This window comes from Prionailurus viverrinus, chromosome D4, assembly GCF_022837055.1.
Source record: "Prionailurus viverrinus isolate Anna chromosome D4, UM_Priviv_1.0, whole genome shotgun sequence".
NCBI lineage: Eukaryota > Metazoa > Chordata > Mammalia > Carnivora > Felidae > Prionailurus > Prionailurus viverrinus.
This window is the reverse complement of record NC_062573.1, coordinates 47,330,649-47,349,378: the sequence shown is the minus strand read 5'-3', so window position 1 is coordinate 47,349,378 and position 18,730 is coordinate 47,330,649. Positions and strand designations below refer to the sequence as shown.

Genomic DNA, 18,730 nt, shown 5'->3' with positions numbered 1-18,730 from the left:
GGGAAGAACTTATTTTTTATTATTTTTTTAATGTTGATTTTTGAAAGAGAGACAGAGCTTGAGCAGTGGAGGGGCAGAGAGAGAGACACAGAATCAGAAGCTGGCTCCAGGCTCTGAGCTGTCAGTACAGATCCCAACGTGGGACTCGAACTCACAAACCGCGAGATCATGACCTGAGCTGAAGTAGGACGCCCAACCTACTGAGCCACCCAGGCGCCCCACTTACTACATTAATTAAAAGCACAGACTGTACCTCCCACTCAAGTGTCACACAGTCTCATTTTATGCAACAATGTTGCTAATACTAGAATGAACAATACTTACACAGATATTACTGTGTATCAGGATTTATTATGGATATGTAACATGTTAATTCACTTAATCCTCTCAAAAACTTCGAGTATACATTATTATCTATTTTACAAAGAAGAGTTGAAGTGTCATTAAAAGCAATGAAAACAGACGCATTTTGTTTCCTTTACTATTCATCTTAAGGGTGCTGTCACTAAAAAGAAACAGCTAGTTTTCGTAACTGAACAGTATAACCTACCCTTTAATAAAATGAAGGATTTGGAAAAAAGGGCCAACTCTAAACTTAAAAAAAAGTAAGGTTTCATTATCTCTACCTTCCTCAATTCAACTAAAATAAAAATTATTTTAAGATCCCTGTGGTTAAGGGGCACCTGGGCAGCTCAGTAGGTTACACACCAAACTTCAGCTCAGGTCAGGATCTGCTGATTCAACAGTTCGAGCCCTACATCAGTCTCTGTGCTGGTGTTGTGGAGCCTGCTTGGGATTCTTTCTCTTTCCCTCGGCACCTCCTTCACTTGCATTCTCTCAAAATAAATAAATTTGATGGGAAAAAAAAAGATTCCTGTGGTTAAGCAATAACATTACCTTTCTCTTTCTCCCTCTTCTGGCAGCTTTTGGAGTGGTTATGTCAATTGCTTTAGTCACATCCTAAAATTGAAAAAATATATATACAGATGAAACTGAATAAATTATATCAAGACTTAAAGAAAATTTCTTAAACTAAAAATAACAGCATATTTCACTAAAGGCACTAGGGAAACTTGTTTTGTTTCTCTGAAATTTGAAAGCAAGATCATAAAAGTGAAAGTAATAGCCAGTGTCTTTAAAAAAAACCAAAAAACAAAAAAAACACTTTCCTCTGTCAAACAAAATAGAGGTCATGCTTGCTAGTACACATGGAAGTTTGTCTTTTTAAATTTACAAAACGACTTTTTTCTACATTTTAGGGTTGTAAATTTTAAATGGCTGAGACTCTGGAGATCATCTAACAACCCACGAGACCTGAAAAGGCTCAGGTGAGCATCTCCCCTCAAAGATAATCAAATAGAGATGGAAGTAAACCTAGATTCAACAAAATTCAGTTCAATGCCTTTTCTAGTATCCCCCCCCCAATCCCACAATATCTTGAAAAAGATTCCTAATAAACAGTAACCCACTCTCTTATGGGTGGACCTCATATTTTGCACAGCGAAACAACTTCAAATAAATATATCCGTGCCATCTTTTTTTTTTCCCTTTTTTTTGGAAGTAATCTCTGCTCCTGAACTCATTACCTCAAGATCAAGAGTTGCATGCTCTACCGACTGAGCCAGCCAGGTGCCCCAACCATGGCCCCAGCCATGCACCATAAAGATGCAAAAATTATTTTACAATACAGTGTTTAATATTCACACAAGGAAATAAGTTTTAAACACTTTCTCATTCAGTACTCAAATACTTTAAAGATTACTTTCTATTATGAGATCAAATGATCAACCCATTTTCCAATTTCTTCCCTGCAACAAAATGGGTTTAGAATGTAAGAGAAATTAAACATACCTCATTGCTGGCTTTTTCTTCATGGTCAGTATCTTCCTTTGAAACACTTGTTTCTTTTTCTTCAACTTCAACATCAGATGATGCATTCGATTGCTTAGTTGATGCCTATAAACGACCAGGTCTATTAACTTCACAAAGTACGATTTTACCCCATTTCAAAATTTTCTACCCATGAAAAAATTCAAAAGCCTATTTACAAGTTATAAAAGTATCTTCATTTCTGTTCCACAAAATGCTTTTAACATATACAATTTTTTAAAAAGCTTTAAATTCTATTATTCCTTTAGAAAAGTATTATAAGGGGCTGTATTCCTATAACTGAGTGTAAAGGATAAAACAGTGAGGCAGAAATGGAAGCAACATTACAAAGAAGACCATTCTAGTGTTCTAACCAATAAATATCCAACAAGATACAATGTAACGTGATTTAGAATAGCACAGACCTATACTGTATTCAACTACTGGCATATTCTAAAGAGAAACTTATCTTAGAGCCTTTGCAAAGGACATACAAGAGCTTTCTTGAAAGACTTTGATCTATATCTCATATTTAGTTTATTCAAAATTCAGACTCTTGAGATGGGATTCTGATTTAATAGGAGTCCAATCATCATTTTTTTTTTTTTTTTTTTTTCAAATTCATGAACCATAATTCAATCAGGCCAGCGATTCCTCTGGGCTCGGGGCAGCGGTGAGAACATACCCCCAGATGACAAGATACTTACACAGAAGATCTACTAGCGGCCTAAAAAGATGAGTAACAGAGATAAACACAGTACACACTGGGAGGTGAGGGTAAGCACAGGTCTATACGACGACAGCACTGCAGTCTAAACTGTGCCCCTTTCTAATGGTTTCCTTTTCAAGCCTAAACTTTTGCCTCTTTTATAAAAAAGGCAATGCTGATAACCCACAAAATTATAAAGTTACAACAAGAAATACAAAAGCATCCCCCCAAATTACTTCTAGCACTACAAATTTTTGTAAATCATGATGGCCAACTTTTCTATTATGTTTTGTTATGTTTGAGGTTCACTGCTTTCTCCATATCCTAGGTATGTGCCACTGGGGACCTATCTGGGCCAGAAACACAGAGTATACCACATCAGCACAATCATTCATACTTTTGTTAAGGACAGTACATTGCTAGGTTTCATGCACACAAACCACCAAAAATTTCATTGTGAAATGGAAAATCCCAAATATAGATGGTGAAAACCACCCGGAGATTAAGTAGGTACATAGGAACATAGGATAGGGTGACCATGCTGGGCTATCTGGAGGATGAAAAAGTCCTTGAAGGTACAATCACAATCACAGGACACATGATCCAAGTGAAGTTACAAACCGTTAGTTTCAGGAAATAATCAATTCAGTGTCTTTGGACTCCCATTATACAGCTGAGGCAACAATGATGGGAAACCATCCAGTCTTACATTCATGGAACAGTATTTAGCGAATACTTATTCTTGCCATGCATATGACAACGCCAGGCACATAGGACAACTTCTTTGTTCATGGAGCTAATAACCCGTGGCAGTTAAGTACAAAAGCAAACATAGTATGGTATGATTAACAAATAAATTTGGGTGATAATGAAGGTACTCAGGATCATCTAACGCACTCTTGGAGCACCATTGTAAGATTTAAAACCTTCCAGACAGAATAGCACCTGAAAAGTTCTCTAAAGGTAAGAAGCAGCATGGCACATGCTACTTTTTGCTACTATATCTTTTAGTTCTTACTACCTCAGTCTTATTATTTATTTTTTTAAGTAAGCTCTACATACAATGTGGGGTTTAAACTCGTGACCGCAAGATCAAAAGTCGCATGCTCTACTGACTACCAGCCAGATGCCCCTTTCTCAATCTAATTTAAATGAATAAAACCTCTGGATACACGAAAAACAGATTAAAAAGAAAGTTTAAGGCTGCTCTTCTAAACACCAAAAACATGAAGTATACTTTGCACAGTGCTATCAGTACTTCTGTCACATATTTAATTTAACCCATATGAGGTTTGTAGTCTAATACAATTTTATGGATTTAGGAATTAAAATGAGTAAGAAAAAGGGGCTCCTGGGTGGCTCAGTTGGTTAAGTACCCGACTCTTGATTTCAGCTCAGGTCATGATCTCATGGTTCGTGAGATCAAACCCTGCATTGTGCTCTGTGCTCCGAGCACAGAGCCTGCTTGGGATTCTGTCTCTCCTTCTCTCTCCCCTTCTCTCAAAATAAATAAAAATAAACTTTAAAAAAAATGAGTAAGAAAAAAATACACTCTTCAAGTTATACTACCTAAGTTTCAGAGAACAGTACATATGGCTTTAAATTTGATGACACATTAAATAATCAATCAGAAGGACTTAAATAATTGACTATTTTCCAGTATACTGTTTACCCATGAAGGTAACATTTTCATCAGTTTATCTAGATATGAAAGGTCAAGATTCAACCTCACAAATAAGCACAATTTAATCTGAAATTTACAAGGCTTTTAATATTGATTTTCCTAAAGCTAGAATAGCGATTATCCCCCAAGACTGAATAAATGATACTAAACTAAATTTTATGTAATATGACGCACCTGTTGACTTGAAAATTTCACTTTCGGATTATTATCTATCTCCCATAAACCTTCATTAAAGCCTTTTCGTTTATTTGGTTTGCCGTACTTTTCCTTATTTTCTGAGTAAGGAAATATATCCTTTGGGCCTAAAAAAGCACTAAAAAAGGAGAGGGAGAAAAATGTGAGTGCAAAGCATTCTCAAATATGTAAGTTATTAAACAGTACTACCCTAGGATGCAATTCTAGACAATTCTTAACCCAAAATGCAGTAAAAATCTTACATAAATTAAAGGGCAGACACAAATGATTCATTAGATTTAAGTTCAAATACTTTTGTTAAATTCAATCATAAGCTCCTAGGATCCACAGTCCCATATTAAAAAAACACTCAAGTTGCACGATGTGAATGTACTTAATGCCACTGAACGATACACTTAAAAATGGTTACAACGGTAAATTTTATGTATAATTTATAATTTTAAAAAGCCCCAAAATGAAAAGAACTGTGATAAAATTGCATTATCACCCAAATACTAATTTCAATGTAATCTGGTACAAGGCACAATTCAAAATACTGTCAATGAGGTACATTTGTGTGTGTGTGTGTGTGTGTGTGTGTGTGTGTGTGTGTGTTGTGTGTACACGCAGGCTTTTGGAATAAAATACGGTAAGAATTTTACTTTATTCAGTGAAGGAAATCAGAGGTTATAGCTGGTTAATTTGTTCATTCATATACTCATTAAAGTCACTCTTTTATTTGTGGTAGTGTGTTCTACAAAGTCACCACACACTGAATTAATGAATAATGCACACCACTGCCCAAGGGAAAACACAGGGTAGGGTTCCTGTCAGCCTCTGGTCACCTTGTCACCAAGCAATACATAACCTGGTTTTTCACATGTTTCTGTTTAAAGATCTCTTAATATGTATTAGTGACTCACTAATAATGAACTCATAGCTTCAACTTCTACACCACAGATTTTCTCCATATGGCACAAAACAGCCTTCTTGCACTTAGGAACGCTAAATAGCACCCCGGCACCATATCTGGGGGCTATTCCAAACTGCATAATGACCAACAAAAAAAGCACAACAATGCAAAAATTATAGCACTACAGAAAACTGCAAAAAGGACACTTGTTTACAGTAAGAGAGTGAAAACAAGAAGGCGGCAAAGTACTGCCATGGTCAGCCTCAGCTAGGAATGTGTGCATCAAACTACTCAAATTTTTTGCCGTTCTGCTTGCACATGAAGGCACCATGAGTACTGACTGATGTGGGATTACAAATATATTTTCAGTGAGCAGGCAAATTCACAAATATGGAGTCTGTGGATGATGAGAATAAACTGTGTGTGCACGCACTGGAGATGGTCTCCAGAACAGACCCTTTGTATCTCCCTCAGTCAGTCCCACAGAAGTCTGTCAGTTCCATAAAGGAAGATGCACCAGTATGTGGGAGTTTTTTTGTTATGCTATTTGATGTGTATGTATTCTCCAAAGGAAGAGGAAAACCAGATACTATTCATTTCCTCTAAAATGTGCTACAATTTAAGATATAAATTATTACGTACATGTCAAATTACTTACCTGGTGAAATTCTTTAAGAATTAGGGACCTAATGACTACAGGTATCACTCCAGTTAGAGTATTTTAAAAGGCTTTAGGGGGCGCCTGGGTGGCACAGTCGGTTAAGCGTCCGACTTCAGCCAGGTCACGATCTCGCGGTCCGTGAGTTCGAGCCCCGCGTCGGGCTCTGGGCTGATGGCTCAGAGCCTGGAGCCTGTTTCCGATTCTGTGTCTCCCTCTCTCTCTGCCCCTCCCCCGTTCATGCTCTGTCTCTCTCTGTCCCAAAAAATAAATAAACGTTGAAAAAAATATTTTTTAAATAAAAAAATAAAAAAATAAAAGGCTTTAGGATGATATTTTAATTAAAAAGAGACATGGAGCTCTATTTAAGTAAAGCCAGTGCATACAACAGTCAGCTTTATAATTTAAATTCTGTAATTTAGGAATATCCCTGTATACATGAATTTTTAACTACACACTGATTAAAGCACATTTAATCATTATCTCATTTGATCCAGAAATTCAGCCTTTTACTAGGAATCATGCATTCCTACCTATCTTCTCAAATTAGAAGAACACATTTAGTTAAAATAGTAAAACAATTCTTCCTACATGTTTCAAATTCCAAGTAAATAACTTGAGTTAAATCTCCATCACAAATATACTTCTATTTAGACCAAAGCAATGCAACACAAATTATCTCTCCTAAAACCTTACAAAAACAACCCATAAGGCCAAAGGCGACAAGAAAGATAATACCATCAGAGTAGAAGATGGAAAGACAACTGAAAAGGCTGGATACTAAGTAGCAATGTACAGAGTCAGCATCATCCGTTACAGTTCAAAATGCCCAACGGGCTCAAAACTGGCATCAGGAACTTCCAAAAGTGGTAGGGACCTTAAATACTTAATAAAATTATAGAAAAATGTTTTAGAACTTCAAACATGGGGTATTTTAAGATGACTCTAAACCTAAAAGCTATTCAAAAGACAGATTCTACCATGATATTACTTACCATATAAAGGTTTGACAATTAAATTTACCTGGATTATTTTTCTTTTCTCAAAACAGGCAGTCCTCACTTTGCATGACAACATAAGACTTAAAAAATGACCATGCAATGGGAAAAATTATGATTGTTCCATAACTTTTAAAAATTGTCAAAACATTAAACACTACTTCTGACAGTGAGAAGACATGAAATAGAAAAAAAAAATAGTAAAACTAGTACTTAGGGTACATTGTAATTGAAAACATTAGAAGAAAAAACTAAGCTAAAATAATTTGAATGGTTCTTGCCTTCTTCTGATCACATAACTTATGTGTAGAGTGAGCATATTTTCTATGCCTTGGCGAACTGTCATACTCCTTTCTAAGCCTGATCAGCTTCCAACATTTTATCCTTTGCACTTTCAATGTTGTGAAATATCTTTAATGTTTTTTGTTGGCATCATTTCCTCTGAGACATCTTTATCCCTTTTATTACAACCACTTTCCTCATTTATGTTGATAAGCTTGCCTTCACAAATTCCTCTGGCTGCATATCCAGTCTCTCCAAATGCAGCATGTCTACATTCGAAGGTTAGCGATTTCTGCTGTTAACTCGATTTACATTCAGTTCAAATTTCACTTCTAGTGTTACTGTTTCTCTGCTGCACTTTCATCTATGTTGGCTAATTCCCGATTTGGTTCTTTAACTGTAACCTGGGCAAGTATATCACTGAGAGACAGAGGCAACCCCACCACTAAACACTGTGCCATCTACGCGTGAATTGAAAAACAGATGCACAGTGACCAATCACCAAGAGTCTTTTGAAAAAAGGGACATGCTATGCATTTGTCATTTACATTTTGACTTGTGGACTGAAGAGCTAGCGGCAAAGTTTGTAGTTTATGCAATTAGTTAATATTCTAGGGTATGTGAAGTCTGAACAATGTTGCTGGGGGAACTGGTGTTATTTAAATCATGGTAGCCAAAATTCATGTGTACTGGGCTTATATGCTTCTCTCCTCCTCATGCTCTGACTTTAAAATTCTACTTATAGTAGACAGTATATACACTGCCATTCTTGCTCCCTGTGACATTGTATTGTTTATTTGGTCATGTCTTGTTTAAGCCTTGTCTCACAAAATAAGACATAGCTAAGATCATTAATTAATCCAATCTGAAAGTCTTAATGGAATTCTATTCATACCATGTAATAATTTATATTTGTTCTAATTCACACCACCTTCTTTGCATACATACCTTTTGATTATCCTTGTATAACTGTTATTCTTACTTTTGCTGAATAGGTTTTAAAAAATTCTCCCCTGATCCTCCTCCAGACTCAGATTTCAAGCTCTACTTTCTATTATTTTACTATTCATGATGCTCACATTATAGCTGACCCTTGAACAAAATGGGCTTGAACTGTGCAGGCACACTTATGGATTTTTTTTTTTTTTAAACAGCATTGTTAAATGTATTTTCTTTTCCTCATAATTTTAACTACATTTTCTTTTCTCTAGCTTACTTTATTGTAGGAATACAGCATATAATACATATAACATACAAAATATTTGCTAATTGACTAAATTATTCATAAGACTTCTAGTTAACAGTAGGCAATTAGCAGTCAAGTTTTTGAGCCAAAGTTATTTTCAGGTTTTCAACTGCATGGTCAGTGCCTCTAACCCCTATCTTGTCCAACAGTCAACTATAGAAGTCATACTTCAATCTGCATCTTTAATCCATATACCAAATTTAAGTAACTATGCCTTTCTAAATGAGAAAAACTTTATAAATCTAAATAATTTATGTTATGCACAGAAGCTTAGAACATTTACACATGAAAAGATGCTCAAATCATTAGTCACCAGTAAAATGTAAATCAAAACCACAAGATACTACTTTCACACCCACTAGGATAGGTCAAATAAAAAAGAGAACACATTTTGGCAAAGATACAGAGAAATTAAAATCCTCATATATTGCTGGTAGGAATGTTTAAATGATGCATGGCTGACTTGACAACAGTCTGGCCAACTCCTAAAAGGATTAAACCTAAGTTATCATTTGACCCAGGAATTCCACTCCCACAAAAGTAAAAACATGTCCATGCAAAAACTGATACACACAAATCTGGCATTATTCACAATAGTCAAAAGTGAAACAATCCATATATCTACACACTGATGAATGGATAAATAAAATCGGACAGATTAATACAATGGAATAATTGGCAATAAAAAGTAATGAAACACTACCACATGCTACAATACACATGAACCTTGAAAACATGGTACATGGAAAAGGTCAGTCATTAAAGACCACATACTGTACAGTTCCACTTATATGAAACGCTCAGGACAGGGAAATAGGTTAGGGACTGCCTATGGGAAAACAGGAAGACACAATGGGGAGACATGGGAAGTATCTGCTAACGGGTACAGAGTTTCTTTCTGGCATTAAACGTTCTGGATAAAAACGTTTTAAAATTGTGCTAACAGCTGCACTTCTCTCTGGATATACTAAGATGAACTGTACACTTTGTCTACGATAAACTTGCTTTATTTTTTCTGAACTGTACACTTTCAATGAATTAACATATGAATTATATCTCAAAGCTATTGAAATATTCTTCAGTGAATACCACATCCTACCAAAGAAAGCAAAAATGATCCAAAATTTTACCATCAATAGCCACTGTTTCAGCCTGGTTTTTAGCTGTATATATACATGTAAATATTAATTTGATGTATATGCTACACACTCTTGCATACTTCTTCAAATTAAAATGAACATCTCTTCGTGGCAATAATTACTAACAGCTACCTATTATTGCACTGAATGACTATATCAAAATTGACCGGCCTATTGTTGGGACTATTTTCTGTAACACATTTTCTACCATAAAATAACACAGCCACAATGAATATAACATTGCTCAATCTTTGAACCTATCTTCATAATATATCCTCAGTAGTACTGCTGGGTCATGGAATATGCTCAAGACTAAGGAACCCCTTAAGGGGAGTCAAAAAAAACCATGGAGGAAGAAAAGAAATCCTCCCACGTTCTCATCATAAATAAGAAATGATAATTATGGAACATGACGGGAGGTTTTAGCTGTCGCTATAGTGGCAATCATACTGAGATATATAGGTGTATCAAATCCTGGTGGTTGTCGTATTGCAATATATAAATGTATCAAATCAAAAGGTACACCTTAAATTTATACAATATTATAGGTCGGTTATATTTTAATAAAATAAGAGCACGAGCACCCCCTCCACCACACATACACACACGCTTCTCTGTGGGATGCAATCCCACAGGTTTGATAGAGGGTCCAGATTAGCATTTTTTTTGTTTTTCTTAATGTTTATTTTTTAAGAGAGGACAAATAGGGGTGGGGCAGTGAGAGAGGGAGATACAGAATTCAAAGCAGGCTACATGCTTTGAGCTGTCAGCATACAGCCTGATGTGGGGCTCAGACTCATGAACCACAAGATCATGAACTGAGCTGGATTCGGACACTTACCCGACTGAGCCACCCAGGTGCCCCCAGATTAGTTTTTAGACAGCCATCGCTAGTCCCCAAGGGCACAACTTGATGTGGCTGTGGCCCTGATTCATTCTTCAAAGCATTGCACTTTAAAATGATGTACCAAAAAATAATAATAAAAATAAAAACTAAAAATGTAAAAATAAAATAAAATGACCTACAAATCTCAAATACATCAAAACATTAACACATTTTAGGGTCATTTCTAAAAAACAGGAGTAAAAATAATTTGTTTCCTTTTTAGAAAACTGTGGGTTTTTTGGTTTTTTTTTTTTTAGTTTTAACAATGAAAAGATATACATTAATTCAAAGTTACACACCAAATTCCAGAGGTGAAAGGAAACTTAAGTACCACCAAAATCTTCATTTTAAGGATTAGAAAACTGAGGGTCAGAAGCATTAACTCATTCAAGCAAGGCCATCTAGCTATTAAACAGTAGAGCCTCAACTTTGTACAGAATTCCTTAACAGGGTTCCAGGGTTTCTTTTATCCAGTGTAATACAGTCTTTGAAACATCTACTAAAATACTGATACTGTACCCCTATATACATGAACTCCTGACTTTAAATACCAAAGTCATAGCCCATAAGAATCAGGATTAATGTAAAACGTCCTAAATACAGGAAATCATTAACCGTTGGCCCTTGAACAACATTGGGGGGGGGGGGTTGGGGATGCTGACCTTCCCATACATTCAGAAATCCGCAAGTAACTTTGACTCCCCCAAACTTAACTGCTAACAGCCTACTGTTAAACTGGAAGCCTTACCAGTAACAGTCAGTCAGTCAACACACATTTTGTAGGTAGTATGTTATAAAGCTCAATTATCACACACCTGGAGCACTCTACCTTTAAAGCAAACCAGAAGTTGCACATAAAAAATGGGAAAGCTCGGGGTGCCTGGGTGGCGCAGTTGGTTAAGCGTCCGACTTCAGCCAGGTCACGATCTCGCGGTCCGTGAGTTCGAGCCCCGTGTCAGGCTCTGGGCTGATGGCTCAGAGCCTGGAGCCTGTTTCCAATTCTGTGTCTCCCTCTCTCTCTGCCCCTCCCCCGTTCATGCTCTGTCTCTCTCTGTCCCAAAAATAAAAAAAAAATAAAAAATAAAAAAAAATAAACGTTGAAAAAAAAAAAATGGGAAAGCTTATCAGAGCTGAAAATACAAAGCTCAAAACTCATTTAATTGTTGCCAAGTAATAAACAGAAAGTGTTATTTCTTAAAACACCGATTCTAACTTGCTGCTTCATTTCTCATTATTAAATCACAAAATATGAAATATACTGTTTTATAACTAGTTTTATAACAGCACGCATTCTTTATAATAGCAAATGACTCAAAAGACAACTGAATATATATTTATTATGTGCCACAAACCTGCTGGTATAGAGATGAGTAAACAGTTCCTCTCCTCACTACTTGGTACAAGGCTTATAACAATCTACACAAGTTCCATAGCAACACACACAGTTATGGCTAGAGTACAGAAGCTGTATATAAGAACAAGTGTAGATGAAAATAAAATCCTACACTATGATTTCATTCCTTTATTCCTTTCCTGTGGACAGGTTATACACAACCCTGACTGAATGGGTTATACACAACCCATTCACCTTCACTCCTAAAACTAGGTATCTGGCAGGTTTTAGAACAGCCCACGATAGGTATTTCTTGAAGTTCCTAGAATTGAGCATCTCAGTTAATACGAAGAGCAATCTCTTTGTATTAAGATCAGTAAGGAGATACACTCAACAAAAATACCATCTTCATTTAAATTTCCTAGACTTTAGAGATAGAACTATGAGAGTATTTCCTCCGTAAACAATAGCAAGCAGTCAGCAAAACTCAAACTGCATTTCAAACAGTTTAACACAAGTCTTCAAAAAATAATATGCAACATTATCTTTGGTAGCTGACATTTGTTTAATACATGCAAAGCGCTCTTCTAAGCATTTTTCATGTAGTATCTTGTTTGCAACCCAAAATTCTGAGATAAAGTATATTATTCTCATTTTACAAATGAGGAAAAAGAAGACACAAGGCTAGGCAACCTGCCTAAGGTCATGTAGCAGGTAAAAGAAGTCAGAATTCACAGCCTTCTGACCTAGTTGTTTTAAACACTATATAAATGTTGGTTAATGGACAGTAAATTCATAATCAACATATGATTTCATCTAAAGCAACTTTCAATATCACCAAGTATTTATTTAATAGCTACTATGCACCAGCACTTAAGTAAATGATGATAAACAAGATAGACCAGGTGTCCCTGCTCTCCAAGCTCCTCACTTGTAGGTGAAGGAAAAAGAAAAAAAAAAATTCAATCATCATAGCAAGGAAAAATATCAACATAAGAGGATCTGAGCTAATATATCTAAATGACTGAAAATCTGAAGGCGCTTCCCATCAAAGAAAAAACAAGCAAGGATCTGAGACAAGAGAAAGATTTATGTAACAGTGGAAAAATGTGATGAGGCTAGAGAGTTAAGCACAGGCTAATTCATATAAGTTCTTACAACAGCACTTACAGATAAAAGTTGGGGGTTCTGTTTGTTGGCAATGTTAATAAGGAAGCCACTGAAGATCTCTGAACAGGGAAATGACATAATCTGACTGGGATATGCAAAGTACAAACACACCAAGATATCACTAGGACACTATTTATAAGTGAGCTGTAGAAGGGACAGACAAAAATGGACAGATCAGCATGCACTTTACAAGAGGACTTGCTAGCTGACTAAACGTGGAGGGGAAGGGGAAGACTTTAATACCTAATCAAAGATAACACCAAGACTTGGCTCCAGGAAAAACACTAGGTCCTTGTCAGTCTCGTTTACGAAGAATCTGTCTTGAATATGTTTTAAGACACCTAGCAGATGGTCACAGTTGGTATACATAAGGGCTCATTGTTGTCTAATATTCAAACTTGATTGCTGGATGAATTTACTGTGAATGTCATAAAATGCTAAGAAAAACCAATGTTTCTAGGTCAGAGCAAAAATGAAGCTACAAAAGGATTCTGCACTAAATTAATTCACATTTTAAAAATATCTTTTAAAAAATCTTATCTATAAATCAGTTACAAATAAGTAGTTCTCCAAATTGTCGTTTCTTCTCCCATGTTCTTCCTTTCCCATATCCCTAATTACAGGCTGTTAGAATAAACTCTCATATATGCAAAATCCAAACCGAAAGGCTCAAATAACCACATCCCAATGTGGGGGCGGGGCAAGGCAAATCATCAGAGACCCAGTTTCTGAAAACCTTAAATACAAAAAAAGTCACCAGACCAAAAGAGATCTAGCAATGCCGCCTTTCCAAAGATGAAGGGTATACTTATGAAAGCACGAAGGCACAAAACATCACAAGTGCATTTTGATTTTTTTAACATTTATTTATTTTTGACAGAGAGAGAGCACGCGCAAGCGGGGGAGGGGCAGAGAGAGAGGGAGACAGAATCCAAAGCAGGCTCCAGGCTCTGAGCTGTCAGCACAGAGCCCGATGCAGGGCTCAAACCCACAAAACGGGAGATCATGACCTAAGCCAAAGTCAGATGCTTAACCAAGTCACCTGGGCGTCCCGACAAATGCATTTTGAAAAGAAAATTTAATATTAGCTCAATTTACATTTATTTTTGAGAGGGAGAGAGGGGGAGGGAGACAGTGCGAACTGGGTTGGGGGGGGGGTGCAGAGAGAGAGAGAGAGGAAGACACAGAATCCGAAGCAGGCTCCAGGCACTGAGCTGTCAGCATAGAGCCCCATGAGGGGCTCGAACTCACAAACTGTGAGATCATGATCTAAGCTGAAGCCAGATGCTTGACTTACTGAGCCACCTAGGGGCACCTGGGGTGCCCCTAGAATTCTAAACCTACAAAACTGGAAAATTCTAAGGAATGTCTACTCACTAGTGTTTCCAAACTTCATCAGAATCACCTGGAAGGCTTGTTAAAGCAGATTGCTGGGTCCCACACCCGTTTCTGGTACAGTAATTATGAGGTGGGGGTCCAAGAATTTTTGCATACTAAAATTCCCATGTGATACTGGTACAGCTTGACCTAGCACCACACTAAGTAGACTGCCACTCCAGTATGTACACAAATTTCTCATCAAAAGATACCTTCCTTCTCCTATTAAATTTATGGAAGCTTTTTAAATGGTAGATTACTCTACTGAATCAGAAATTCATCATTTCTTACAAAACTAAGTTTTTATATATGGGATATACCCTAAACCCAGCTCAAAGTTATTTTGAAGGCCAAACCAATTCTAGACTCAAACCTTTATTAAAAAAAAAATTATGTGGCATTGTATGATACCATTAATATGAACTATCCAGGACTGATAAATCTACAAACAGTAAATTAGTGGTTTTCTAATTCTCAGAAGGGAATGAGGAATAACTGCTAACGGGTATGAAAATTAATGTACTAAAATCTACTGTTAAATACTTTCAACAAGTGACACTTCAGGACATAAATTTCACCTCAGTAAAGCTGTTAAAAGAAATTATGTGAAAGTTCATACAGTGGCTAAGCAACATTACACCAAATGTTGCCACTGTAGACACTCAGAAATGTATAATCCTAATTAGAATCAACAACTTTGTTTCTCCCGTCCAAGGTAAACAAGCCTACTTTACTAAAATTATTGCAAATTTTAAACTTCAAGAGCAAAATCATCAAAAATCAATGAAATAGCACCTGGAGTAGCCCTATGCACCTAAAAGTAACAGTTCAAGAATATTCAATTGCAATCTTTGAAAACTTGATGTGCTCTACCAAATCAGTCCTCTGCCCATGTATATAGTCACAGTGGCTCTCAGGACCCCATAACTAGAGAATTTCCCAGATTTCTTCTTGGTTTTCCCATAACAAACCATTTGCGTGGCTAATATCACAAAGCCTAAAATAGGGTGTCAGGTTGTCCTTATGAAAAGCATTTATTGTACCCATAACTGTACCAATACCAAATGCTCTGTTAAAACTTTCCTTACATACTGTTGCCTATCAATCTTCTGGTCGCTAAAAGATTCCATACACATCCCCCTTTTATTAAGTAAACATCTACTTCAATAAAAGTTAAACCTGCAGTATCTAATTTTTCTGCCCTAAAAATAAGTTTTAAAAGGGAGACTTGAAGACTTTTTCCAAAGTTCAAAGATTATTTTAAAGTTTCCTATTATTACTCTACTGCTTTCTCTTTGAACTAATCTCTACTTGTTTTTCATTTTATGCTCAATGACCCCACTAAATTAACTCTGATTTGCCTTTAGAGCTAAAAGGACTTACGTCTCATGAGTTCCAAAAAAGAATATGGGTAGTTTGTTTGTGGGTGGTTTTACAGCTCCATCAGGAACTTCATCTACCTAAAAGAAAGATCAGAAAAATTAAAATCTTTTAAATCATACACACCTCAACACACCAGAATAAAGTGAAAACAAGCCATCCAAAAAGGATCTGATAAAAGTAGACCAGTTCTACAGGTCATAATCCCTATCCCAATTCTGAAACCCAAGAAGCTCAAAAACCCAAAATATTTCTCAGAACTCATTTGGTGGCAAAACCCGGACTGACACTGAAGCAGTTTCGTCGTATCTTTTATCCACCTAGTGTTTCTGATGCTTCTCTGCGAAGATACTCTGTTAGATTACCACGTGCCATTCCAGAAGGCCCTAACCAGGAGCAAAATACATGCCACATGTACCACTGTTACCTTTCTAAAATCCTCCAACACTGAATTGTTAAACATATCTGACCCTAAGCATTTCAGATAAGGGAGTCTGAACCTGTTCAAAAATCATAAATGATACTTCCGCACGAAGGCTATACAAATATTGGAGTCATGTAAAAGACATTAATGAAAGTTCCAAGCAGTATTTCTAAAAGTTTGAGACACACATTCTGGAAAGATCTTGCACCCACATAGTTGAATCACAGGAGGTTCTGTTCCTTTTTTCATTTCTCTTTCAGTCTTTCTAATTAAGGAAAAAAGTATTAGGTGCTGTTAAGTCTAACATCAGTAATACCTGTTACTTTCCCTTATCAACAAGGGAAAGCAGACCTGAGAGGTAAAGCCATCAGGCAGTACTATCAAGCCAGGATTTAACCTATTTTTCCATCACTTATTTAGACTTCATAATAACACTTGTGTCATAACCTTCACAAATTGAAAGACATTAAAAAAAAATCAGTTAGCTTTGTTAAGAAGAGAGCAGACCACTCCAGGACCTACCCTGCACTCTTTATGCATTATCATGTTGAAGAAAAGACCGTGAGGGTGATTAGACTGTTTGGCAGTCTGAGGTTGCAGAAATCCATAGAATCATTATCACCTAACACTCTTAGAGACTTTAATTTCCTCACATATACCATCATTGTACTGGTCATTTCAACTTTGTGACAAGGCCCCCAAAATTGTGAAAATGCTTAGAGCCCTTACGATAAGGGATATTTTTCTGTTAACCCAGTTCATATGTTCTTTCTGCTAGCAAACAGTTTTAAATGTGCAGTACCTACAGAGTGTAATAAAGGTTTGGCAACTTTAAGTTGACTGTAAAAACAATTATTATTGATACAGGATTACGAGAACATGCAAAACTTAAAAAGTAAGGAAGTTTGGAATGTGGAGACAGAAAATATTAAAATCAAATTAGGAACAATTGTCACAGTCACAGATGAGACATAATCTCTCTTAAGCAAAGACATAATTTAAGATTGGAGAAGATGGAAAAATGAATATACATTTTGCACACAGATAATATCAAACCAGAATCAGCAGCTTCTAAGAAAAAGAAAAATTTCCCATTCCAATCCAAATGAACTTGTTGAATACAGAACTTATTAAACAAAGAAGAAAAATACTCTTGCCTTCCTAAGGTTACTTTATTTTGCTTTCAGCAGTACTAACTCAATCAAAGGAGGTAACTTTTTAAACATTTTCACTTGGCTTTTAACTGCACCGTAGCATCGAAATGTGACTACAGATATATCCTGTAATCTCAGATTTTAGAACGCCTCAAAATAAATTAGGATGTAAAAGCCATGAAAACAAAGTGCCTTGGAGGTGTCTTAAACCTGCCCAATTTCCCTCTGCTCTAGTCAAACATGGAACAGTGTTTTATATAAATACATGATTACATACTAAGGACGGGGGGGGGGGGGGGGGGGGCGGGGGCATGAAGACATTCAATTTATGTCTACTGCCCTCAAGAAGTTTTCAATCTATTTGGAAGTCAAAGCATGCACGTAAGAGTTAAAATGTTATCACAAAGGAAATAGAGTGTCAAATATATAGGTAAGAATTTTGAGTTAAGGATCATTCAAGATAAGGCTCCAACCAAAGAGCAGACTTGATAGACTAGGGGGAAAAAAATCTGTCCAGGTTTAGGAAGGAAACCTGTAAACAAGAAATGGATGGGAAAAATCAAGAAACAGTGAACAGTGAACACCTTACACTTGGACAGCAGTCAGCAAACACGCTGCAGGATTCTCTATGGGTATGTTTTCTCCCAGCTGACATAATTAAAACTACAGGATTTAAATGTCTTTAAGAAACACACTCCTCAAAGAAGAGCAAGTTGGTGGAAATTACAACTTTAGAATATCAAGTTTATATTTAAAAAGGTTCTTGAACATTCTAATGGATCTCAACACTCTTTTGGTTCTATCATGATCTCAGAACCTGAGTCCTACCATAAGCTAACAAAAAGACCTCTTTTTCCGAAAATGGCGCTTAGATATTAAACAGTCTCAATTCTTAAATGTCACCAAAAAACCCTAGGCCTTAATTACCTCTCTGTACCACTAGATGTGAGCCTAGGAATCGGAGTCTATTGCTCTTTTGCCTATGGGAAACAAAGAGGAAAAACAACTTTTTCAAGGTCATAAGGCAAACTTCACCAATAAAAATGTGAAAATACATTTACATCTTATTGTAAAATTTTCAAGAATATCCAGTCCTACATCTCTGTATGAAACAAGCAAATCCAGAGGCCTCATCAACTACAAAACGTTTTTAAAAACCCTGTGAATCCAATTTAATCACCTCTCTGACATCTAAGAGGCTGCATAAACTCCACGGATTCTCTACATTTCACTCAAAATTTCAAAACCCTCCATGTTTCATTAATTTGTAAACATCAAACCCCACACGTGATTATTTTCCCCTACAATGGAACATTAACTGGCATCCCGTTTCA

At 36.4% G+C, this 18,730-nt stretch overlaps 1 protein-coding gene across 5 annotated transcripts in view; it reads right to left on the bottom strand.

Annotated features, from left to right (window-relative positions):
- PSIP1 (PC4 and SRSF1 interacting protein 1) overlaps nt 1-18,730 on the bottom strand; it is a 40,157-nt gene that overhangs the window by 20,250 nt on the left and 1,177 nt on the right. For all 5 annotated transcript variants that reach the window (XM_047829506.1, XM_047829508.1, XM_047829507.1 and 2 more), the window contains exons 3-6: nt 15,822-15,898; nt 4,437-4,575; nt 1,852-1,956; nt 898-960 (exon numbers count right to left, since the gene is read on the bottom strand). In XM_047829506.1, the coding sequence (XP_047685462.1) occupies nt 898-960; nt 1,852-1,956; nt 4,437-4,575; nt 15,822-15,898 (384 nt within the window). The remainder of the gene's footprint in view (nt 1-897; nt 961-1,851; nt 1,957-4,436; nt 4,576-15,821; nt 15,899-18,730) is intronic.